General features: G+C 41.2%; 1 protein-coding gene across 3 annotated transcripts; it reads left to right on the top strand.

The window, feature by feature from the left end:
• Nucleotides 1-712: 712 nt before the first annotated feature.
• LOC311248147 (macrophage mannose receptor 1-like) lies at nt 713-8,752 on the top strand. Of its 3 annotated transcripts, none has more exons than XR_014620919.1 (5): nt 713-1,456; nt 2,211-2,403; nt 3,109-3,192; nt 5,971-6,083; nt 8,249-8,752. XR_014620919.1 is itself a non-coding variant. In XM_084339086.1 (4 exons), the coding sequence occupies exons 1-4, from the start codon at nt 1,453-1,455 to the stop codon at nt 8,250-8,252; spliced, it is 285 nt and encodes a 94-aa protein (XP_084195212.1). In that variant the 5' UTR covers nt 713-1,452; the 3' UTR covers nt 8,253-8,752. The 3 variants fall into 3 exon arrangements, 1 of the variants encoding a protein (XP_084195212.1); XR_014620920.1 differs by having other exon boundaries at nt 5,971-6,091; XM_084339086.1 differs by lacking the exon at nt 5,971-6,083.
• The last annotated feature ends 2,157 nt before the right edge of the window (nt 8,753-10,909 follow it).

Here is a 10,909-nt window from a genome sequence, read left to right as displayed (position 1 = left end):
ATTGTTACTGAGACGAAAGTTAAGTTTACTCTATTATTACTAGATCTGGTATGTCATAAATGTCTAGATGTACACTTTATGAACATTGTTACTGAGACGAAAGTTAAGTTTACTCTATTATTGAGATCTGGTATGTCTAGAGATGTAACATTACTGTCTATGTACACATCATGTCTAGATGTACACTTTATGAACATTGTTACTGAGACGAAAGTTAAGTTTACTCTATTATTACTAGATCTGGTATGTCTAGATGTAACATTACTGTCTATTTACAAGTTTACTCTATTATTACATGTCATAAATGTCTAGATGTAACATTACTGTCTATGTACCTATGTAAACGAGACGAAAGTGAAGTTGAAAATGGTGCGCAGTAGTGCAAATACTTGTCCAGACCACTAATACTTGTCCAGACCGCCTCCAACCCGTCCAGCCTGGCTCTGCGGCTCTGCAGATACCCCCTATTGCTTTCCGTGCACCCCGGTTCTGTTTATAGTCCCCAGCTCAACAAATTATGTGTTTTAAAATATGTTGCGACCGTCGGATTGTTGTTAAAAACGGAGGGATACTAGCTAAGGTGTGCGGGAGTTGGCGTATATAAGTTGATTGCTTTAAAACGGAGAGAAATTTCGTATTTACGCTGTTGTACGGGCTGATGGACGAAAATCTTTGGTTTTAGCCTAACGTAATTGGTGTTCAATTCGCGAGCGGGTAAGGGGCCTACGTAATGTTTAAAGAACAACATCTAAGGTTATGTGGAATTTACAAATCTAGATGTGAAGAAAGATTTTGAAAAGATGTTTTAATTTTCTTTTAAATTAGATAAGTTGCCGATGAGGAATCGTTAAAGGACGTGGCGAGGAGAGATGACGTGTGTTCGCTTCGGGTTTGCGCGATGAGCTCTGGGTATCGTAGTTTTAGTGTTTAAAGTTATGCCGTGTTTGTGAATGTTAAATGTGGGGAATGTTTGTGCTGCTGTGACACATTAAAGAACAACATCTAAGGTTATGTGGAATTTACAAATCTAGATGTGAAGAAAGATTTTGAAAAGATGTTTTAATTTTCTTTTAAATTAGATAAGTTGCCGATGAGGAATGTTAAAGGACGTGGCGAGGAGAGATGACGTATGTTCGCTTCCGGTTTGCGCGATGAGCTCTGGGTATCGTAGTTTTAGTGTTTAACGTTAAGCAGTGTTTGTGAATGTTAAATGTGGGGAATGTTTGTGCTGCTGTGACACATTAAAGAACAACATCTAAGGTTATGTGGAATTTACAAATCTAGATGTGAAGAAAGATTTTGAAAAGATGTTTTAATTTTCTGTTAAATTAGATAAGTTGCCGGATAAATTGCGATCGTTTTACCGGAAGTGGTCACGGACTCACGGCTTCTCAAACTACATTGTTCTACCGTCAACAATGTATTGAATGATCGGGAGAAACACACATCAAAATGGGTGAGTAAATAAGCTGACAATATTAGCATAGATGAATAAATAGCTAACGTTATCCAGTTGACATTACAGATCATAGCTTTCATAACGTCAGCTAACGTTAACGAAAGTAGAGTAGGTTTCATGTTAGCTGTACTGGTTGTTCATAGCTTGCTAGCTAGCTAACGTTACCTAACGTTAGTATATCGATAGCCTAATTTAACGTTAGCTATTTATCCATACTCTAACTACAGTAAATGTCTGGATGTAACAGTACTGTATATCTGTATGTCATGATGAATTGAAAATGGGGACCTGATGTAAACAAGACTTTCTATCTCTCTGTTATGCAACCCCAATTAGCAGTTGTTTTTACTGTATTTATTCTGCAATCTTAAATAAACAAATCAAACCTTAGCTAATTTCCCCCCATGATGTGATTGATTGAAAACGTTATTAACAGATTGCAGAATGGGTACAATACAGTACGGCTAAATTCACACAAGTACTAAAGATGCAGTTTATGACATAAAGATATACAGTACTTTGTAAGAAAACGAGATAATAAAATATATATACATCCGAAGGGGACTATATTATTCTCATGTACAATGAAGTTGTGATATTTTCTGTATTGTCGCAGTGAAAGGGTTAACCCGTTGGTAGTGTGGTAGTGAAAGGGTGTATGTATCTAGCTTTTTAAATCCATTTCAAGGTACATTCACACACTGTCATACTTTTGTTTCTGAAAGACAACTACTGTTTCATATTGTGTCAGATTCTCAGATAGTGGTCCCCGCCACAACCGTGTCACCTAGTACTTTCTACAAGCTGGGCAATGACTCCTTCAAACTGGTGGCCCAGAAGATGAAGTGGGACGAGGCCAGGAGGCAGTGCCAAGCAGACGACGCATATCTGGCCAATATCCTGAACCCGATAATACAAGCCTTCATTACCCTGCAGATCCATAAGTTATTATCCATAAATTATTATTATTATCTCTGTGTGTGGCGTTAGGCGCTGAGCGTGGCACGAATAAATTATTTTTCAGCCCGCTTTTGTATCGTGCATAAGAACACAAATACTCTCGATAATCTATAGTTTATTTGAAAACTATTCATAAATCAGCCGGAAAATGACAATGTGTTTTGTGTATTCCAGTAAATGGCTATTTTCGTGGAATTTCTCTGAAATTACTAGAACTCTCCGAAACTATACTCGTATTCAAAACGGTATAAAACGGAAATGTACTGATGAAAAAACAATCCGTTTTGTACATCTTTGACTGCAAGCAAGTCATTGATAAGCGACGGGTGTATTAGACACATAGCCATAATTTAAGATATAGTTTATGCATTCGCAAATGTGCTCATCCTCCCATTGATTAACGTGGTGGCATCCAAGCGATAAATTGTCATATCCGGCTGGCAACCAATGTGTTAACCCTTTCACTGCCACACGACAGAAGGTTAACCCTTTACTATCACGCAACCGACGGCGATGCTCCATCATTAGCTCTGCATCCGTGGAGCTAATGATGGAGCATCGCCGTCGGTTGTGTGATAGTAAAGGGCTAACCTTCTGTATTGTCACAGTGAAAGGGTCAAGGACACTGGGTCAGACAGTTGTTTGTTCACAGAGGATCTTGTTCTCTCTTGTGACTTCTCTTTTCTCAGACTGGCGGCCGGTTCAAGTGGGTGGACAACTGGCCTCTTTCCTAGTCAAGTCAAGTCAAGAGTTTTAATTGTCACGGCATACAGGTATACAATGAAATGCGGGTGGTCTTGCCCGCAACGATGTGCAATACAGTGGTACAACATATAATAGAATCCAATAAAAAAAAAAACATAGTGCAATAAACAGGTACAGGTAACATGGTGTGACATATCGCCCCAACAGGTCCACGGAGGACGCCATAGCCCATGTGCTGCACACAGCAGCATCACATCTGGACAAGAGGAAGGGGAACTATGTGAGAATGCTGTTCATCGACTACAGCTCAGCATTCAATACCATAGTCCCCTCCAAACTCATAGCCAAGCTCAGGGACCTGGGCTTGAACTATGACCTGTGCCAGTGGGTCCTGGACTTCCTGACGGGCAGACCCCAGGTGGTAAGAGCCGGCAACTGCACCTCCTCATCCATCACGCTCAACATAGGGGCCCCCCAGGGCTGTGTTCTGAGCCCCCTCCTCTACTCCCTGTACACACATGACTGCGTAGCACAGCGGAACAACAACACCATCATCAAATTTGCTGATGACACAGTAGTGGTGGGCCTGATCTCTGCCAACGACGAAAGGGCCTACCTGGAAGAGGTAGAGAACCTGTCACAGTGGTGTCAGGAGAACTGCCTCTCCCTGAACGTCAGCAAAACAAAAGAGATGATTGTGGACTTCAGGAGGTCGGGGGTCAAGGACTACAGCCCCCTCAGCATCGACGGGGCACCAGTTGAGAGAGTGAACAGTTTCAAGTACCTCGGAGCCCACATATCCGAGGACTTGACATGGACCACACACATTGACAGTGTTGTGAAGAAGGCACGACAACGCCTCTACTTCCTCAGGCGCCTAAGGAAGTTCCAAGTCAGTCAGAAGATCCTTAGGAACTTCTACTCATGTACAATAGAGAGCATCCTGACCGGCAACATCACCTCCTGGTTTGGGAATAGCACTGCACAAGACCGTAGCAGACTACAAAGAGTGACACGTTCAGCCGAACGCACAATTAGAGGGGGGCTTCCCACCCTCCAGAACATTTACAACAAGCGGTGCAAGGGGAAGGCTAAGAGAATTATTAAGGACTCGAGCCACCCGAACAACTGCCTCTTTGAACTGCTGCCGTCAGGCAAGCGATACCGGAGTCTTATGGCGAGCACAGAAAGACTCAGAAGGAGCTTCTATCCCCAGGCCATCAGGCTGCTAAACGAACAATAATCGCTAAACGAACAATAATCACTATGCAACAACCATCAAATGCACACAGCACACACACCCACACGCACACACACACTCACTCAAACAAACAACACACTGCAGCACCCACTCTCCACACTTTAGATCACACAAACACACTTACACTTTATATTTATTGATAAAGGATTTGCACTACAACTCGTACACCTACTGTGAATTGTACCTAAACTGCACCTCGTCCATTTATGCCTTGCACTATATAGTATTGTATATTAGTACACTGCACAGTATTGTATATTGTATGGTAACTACGTCTACGAACATTGTACATATGTCTAAACTGAACACTGTGACCTCTTTTTTTTTTTCTAATTTTTACTATGTTTTTATTTCATACTATCGTGTCATGCACAGTCTCTGGAGCGCAACAGTAAGAAGCATTTTGTACAAAAGTATTCTGTACTTCTGTATGACAACTATTAAAGAAACTTGAAACTTGACATCTCGGTATCTGTACATAGTTATTTACAGAGCATGAAGGACATGCTACACCAAATGGGGGAGAAACGAGCCTACAATGAACGACGCCTGTGTCAGGGCTCTACAGTGCGAGCAAATTGCTCGCATATGCCCCTAAAAATATGTGTGTGCGAACCTGCAAAATCAAGTACTCGCACGGCGTGCGAGTGGGGCCGGCGAGTGCAGAGTACAGCCTCATTCGTCCTTTTTTTTCTCCGCTGCGAGAATCGTTAAAAAACTACAAGTCCCACAGTTCACAGCCGCATAAACGTTCCAATCACAGTAGAGTTTCCTGTGGTCACGCGACTGGAAACTGAAAGTAATTTTTAGCGTCAGCATAGATATATCTATGAGCGTCAGTGTCTGAGTCAGACAATACAGCCATGTATTGCCCATTCATTTTTATTTTGCGCGAAAGGTACCGGAGAATGAGAAGTCAGGCGAGGCAGCTCATGTTACAGAGGTGATAGTTAACCAAGATACTGACGCTAGCCAGCATGCTAGCGAGGCTACACCCACTACTACCCCCACTGTAGCACCCAATGTACCCACTGTAGCTAACTAGCTAATGAAGCTACACCCAATGTACCCACTGTAGCTAACGAAGCTACACCCAATGTACCCACTGTAGCTAACGATGCTACACCCACTGGAGCCGGAGGGAAGACATACAAATTTAACGTGAATTGGCTAAACATTTTCCCATGGCTAGAGTTGGAAAACAATGTCATGTTTTGTAAATATTGCAGAAACAGGCAGGCAATACGCCCTTTGTGTCGGGAAACCCGCACCTGAAGAGATTCGGTAGTAAAACACAACGTCTCGCGGCGGCACATCCAGTCATCCAGTGTAGAGATTTGTACATATTGAGAAAGGAGAGACCATCCTTGTGAGTTTGTTTAGCACACACACACAGTGTGGGCCAGTGACTTTGGTGCTATTGCACAGTTCCGTTCCCATTTGAACATGCACATACAGAGTACTACTATACATGTACATTTATTTTTGTTTAAAAAAATGTGAGTTTGTTAATAAACTCAGTTACTAGAAAAAAATTCACTGTGCTCCTAAATTTCTTTGTGTGCTCCTAAATTTTTTCATTTAGGAGCACCTGTGCCCCTAATGAAAAAGGTTAGCGTAGAGCCCTGTCTACATGGACGTGGACCGAACGTGGAAGACGGCAGCATGCAGCAACAGCCACTACTCTCTCTGCAAGAGGTCACCAGGTCTGAATATCTCTATATAATAATAATAATAATAATAATAATAATAATAATAATAATAATAATAATAATAATAATAATAGTAATAATAACTTAATTTGCATAGCACCTTCACAGCAGTAATGTAGACATAATGGACATAAAATAGACATAGGCATAATATTAGCATGCAATTAGCATAAAATAGTGCAATAGTGCAGTGCAATAAAATCGCTCTAATTTACAGTACAATAATCACTGTGCATGTAATGAGTATAAGTAGCAGAGTGTATTAAAAGGCTACGGTGAACGAGGTACGTATTTAGCTTACTTTTGAAAATATTTAGTGATCTAGCCTAATGTCCATAGGGTGTTCCATGGCTTTGGTGCATCATTCGCAAAGGCTGCCTCCTTGATTTTCTTTTGGCTGTGGTTGGGAACCTTCAATAAACCAGTAGTCATTCATTAATTTGGCCGTCCTCAGACGGGTTCGCCAGTGGAGATTCCAATCATCCCGATCCTCCATACATCCGACCAGTTGCGTAGGGCTCTCCACACCTGCGTCCTTCCTCAGTATGTCTACATATGTTAGCGTGGGACGTCCTCTTGGTCGTCGCCCGTGTGTTGGCTCCCAGAGCACTAGCTTGCTAGTCGGAAGTACCTGGTGTCGGTGGCAGTGACCTGCAAGTTTCATCCTCCTGGATGCCACCTTGTCGCTCAGCCTTGGTAGTCCCCCGTACAGATGCTTGTTGGTTACATGCTCATTCAGAACGCAGTTTCCCGCCTGATCTCAAACCTACCGAAGTCGGCCCATGTCACCCCACTTCTTAGGGACCTGGCTGCACTGGCTCCCCATTGCCGCACGAATCCGCTTCAAGGCCCTCGACCAGGCATATCGTGTGGCAAAGGGAACGGCTCCCGCCTACCTCCGGTCAATGGTCTCTAACTACACACCCTCAAGACCCCTATACGCTCTGCATCTTCCAGCTGCCTCAGACCTACTCCTATCCAAGCTCCGGGAGGGTCATCAAAGAGAAGCCGCCTATTCTCAGTCCTTGCCCCATAATGGTAGAACGAACTTCCCACCACAGTTAGGACAGCCGAAACTCATCCAATCTTTTGCTGTCGACTAAAGACACACTTCTTCAACCAATATCTGAAATACAATTAATAAATATATCTAACCCTAACTAACCTTACTGTCATGCACTTGTCCTAATATACTAACCCAGTGGTTATTCCTAATACCATTATTTATTGTTAACTTGTACGAAAGGGGTACTAGAACTAGCAAACTCTTCCACACAATTCTCAAACAATGCAAGGGGAATTGAGAACATAATAACTAACATTCTCACATAGCAAGTGAGAAAATGAAGAACAACTGTGAAAATTAAGAACAACTGTATTTCAGCAAATGTACTTCATTCAAACACTCTCTGAATGAACACTCTCCATATCTCTCTCACACTCTCTCCATCTCACACACACTCTCTCTCTCTCTCTCTCTCTCTCACACATGCACAAAGTGTAACAGGCGAGGGATAATACAGTTCAAACAAATAAGTGTATTTCTCTGTCTTGTCAGATTCTATCTCTCCCCCACTGTGTCTCTCTCTCCTCTTTCTCTCTCCCTCTATCTCCTTCCCTTTCTCTCTCCTTCTCTCTCCCTCTCTCTCCTTCCCTTTCTCTCTCCCTCTCTCTCTTCCCCCTCTCTCTCCCCCTCATTCTGTCTCTCACACACACACACAAATTTTGCGTGGGCTGATCCATAGTGGGCGAGTGCCTGCGGTCAACCGCGGTGGCGATCAAACTAAAATATTTTTATTGTTTGCGGTTAATTTGCGACCTGGTTAGTTAAAATACAAATATAATTAGCATAATACCGCCGATATCCTGCATCAAATCCCGACTCTTTCCAGAGGGATCTTCCAATCAAATAAAGTCTAATCCGACGGCAGTAACAGCATAAGGATGAATGAATAGTGATGTGGATGTAAATCAACAAAACACTTGTAGTCCATTCTAGAAGTGACGGAAGGCTTTGAGAAACGAGTGTTCAGTCGCTCGGTATAGTGTGTGGCTACTTACCAGCTTTCGCTATGCGAAACTTAATTTAGTCTCTTGAAACCTGTTTTTTCATGCATTAGTATTATCTCATCCCGATTCTCCTTATTTCAGGTGAGTGGCACTGGATCGACAACAGCGTCGTGGACTACACCAACTGGAAAGTCGGGTATCTCATGATGCAGCAGTTAAGGTGTTGATACCATTCAGCACCACATATCTGTGTGAAGCTGGCTTTTCATCCATGACGGCTCTGAAAACAAAATATAGGGCCAAGTTGAGCCTTGAGGATGACATGCGTGTTGCCTTGTCAAAGATCTCCCCACGTATTGACCGTATTATTAGCCGGCAGCAGCAGACCTCGCATTGAGCTAGAAATTTCCACTGAGTGAACTAGTGCTTATTTTCTGTATTTATTTATATTTTTTGAGAAATGGTAACTTGGTGATCCTTTTCTGTATTTAAAAAGAATACATGATTTTCTGTTTTTGAGAAATGGTCAAACTTATCCAAATATGCTATTTTTATGGAGAACAGTGCAGTGCAGCTGCAACAGATAGCACTTTAGTGATCCTTTTCTGTATTTAAAAAAAATACATGATTTTCTGTTTTTGAGAAATGGTCACACTTATCCAAATGCTATTTTTATGGAAAAGTGTGCAGCTGCATGTGCAGCTGCAACAGATAGCACTTTAGTGATAATTTTCTGTAATTATTAATGCTATTTGATTTACTACTACAAGCAGTGTAATGTCAACAGTACTAAGCCATTTAGACCTGAAACACCTGTTAATAATGCATTATATAGCCTGCATATACACACAAATGTGTTTCCCGGTTTCTTAAATAAACATTATTTTGAAAGCAAGCACTTTTGTCATCATTGTAGCAAAAAAGACAGGACCGGAAAAGTCTTTATCGTATGTAGGGGTGACCCCCCCCCCCCCCCCAACCACCTCCAATGTACAGTCCCCCCCCCACCCCACCTACCCAACCTCCTCCAATGTACAGTTTCTACGTCAAATGTATATACTCTCTTTTCTGGACTATTTTTGTATCACAAACGGTACTGTATTTGCAAATCTGGTAAATCTGGTATGTCATAAATGTATAGATGTAGCAGTACTGTCTATCTGTGTGTCATGTATGTCATATATGTCCTGATGAATTGAAAATGGGGGACCCTGATGTAAACAAGACGAAAGCCTTTCTCTGGTCTGCATCCCCTTAACAATTGTGTGTATTGAGCTGTACTGTACTGTACCCATTCTGCAATATGTTAATACAGTTTTCAATCAATCATTCGGTCATGTTGCATTGCAACTACCGCCCTGTTTCTATTCTTATCTCCATCTCGAAAGTCATGGAAAAAATAGTCTACGAACAGGTCGAAAAGTACCTAGCGGAAAAAAATCTAATCTACGAATTCCAATCTGGCTTCAGAACATCCCACTCCACTGACACATTGATTGATTGAAAAGTTTATTAACAGATTGCAGAATGGGTACAGTACAGCTCAATACATACAATTGTTAAGGGGATGCAGACCAGAGAAAGACTTTCGTCTTGTTTACATCAGGGTCCCCCATTTTCATTCGTTCATCATCAATTCACCTGCTCTATTTGAACGACCACATCAAACAAGAGGTGGACGCAGGCAAATACTGCGGCATGGTCATGCTGGACCTACAAAAGGCCTTCGACACTGTCAATCACTCCATTCTGATTGAGTGAGCTGGATGCAATCCTACCTGCAGCTGTGTTTGTCGACGGTGACTTGAAATGCAAAGCAGTTGAATATATATATATTCCATGAAATATGACAGAATCAACAGACGAATATTTATGTGGCGATAAAATACAAGACTTTGAATGCGATATCGACCCAGAAAGACGTGTTTAATTCCATTGAAGCCAATTGTAATTATTATACGGAGTAACAATTTAGTGAATGTATAGTATTAGATAACACATTTTCGTTAATACATTTCAAGGGGGGTCTATGTAGAAGACGTCAATGCTGCTTACAATACTTTTTTGAATATCTATCGGACACTTTACGATAGGCACTGCCCAATGGTTCAACATAAACAAAAAAGTAATGACAATAGAAAACCATGCTGGATAACAAAGTGGTTAGAGAATGCATGTAAAAAGAAAAACAAACTATAGAGATTTGATCAAATGTAGAAAAAAGGCTGCTGAAACTAAATACAAAGTGTATAAGAATAAGTTAGTATTCATTATGAGATGGGCCAAGAAAGATTATTACAATAGATTGTTAGGCGGAAATAAAAATAATAAATAAGGTAATGGGAAATAAATCAGCGTCCATAAAAATGCCTAGCCATTTCATTAGTAATAGTAAGACTATAAAAAACATGAATGAGGTGGTTAATGAATTCAACAATTTTTTTGTGAATGTGGGGCCAAATCTGGCAGATGCCATTCAAAAACACGATGAACCATTACAGGAAGGATGGAGAGGAGATAGTAAAGTACTGCAGTCTATGTTTTTGGGAAATGTCAGTGAAGCAGAAATCATATCCATTGTATCAAAGTCAAAGAATAAGACATCCATTGACAGTGATGGGATAATAATAATTTTATTTGTATAGCACTTTTCATACAGAGGTTGCAGTTCAAAGTGCTTCACAACAGTAGAACATACAGGCATAAGCAAGCATAAAAAAATTATAAGAACATTTAAATACAAAGAGATAGAGATACAGTAATACAAATCTAGTCCCTTTGCAGGTTGATGTGAACACAACA

The sequence above is a fragment of the Notolepis coatsorum genome (assembly GCF_963971535.1).
Source record: "Notolepis coatsorum genome assembly, contig: SCAFFOLD_722, whole genome shotgun sequence".
Taxonomy (NCBI): Eukaryota; Metazoa; Chordata; class Actinopteri; order Aulopiformes; family Paralepididae; genus Notolepis; species Notolepis coatsorum.
This window is presented reverse-complemented; position numbering and strand designations above follow the sequence as displayed.

Excerpts from the sequence above, each read along its gene's own strand:
- LOC311248147 (XM_084339086.1), top strand. Across the intron at positions 2,404-3,108 it reads ATTACCCTGCAGATCCATAA|ACTGGCGGCCGGTTCAAGTG; the intron begins GTTATTATCCAT and ends CTCTTTTCTCAG.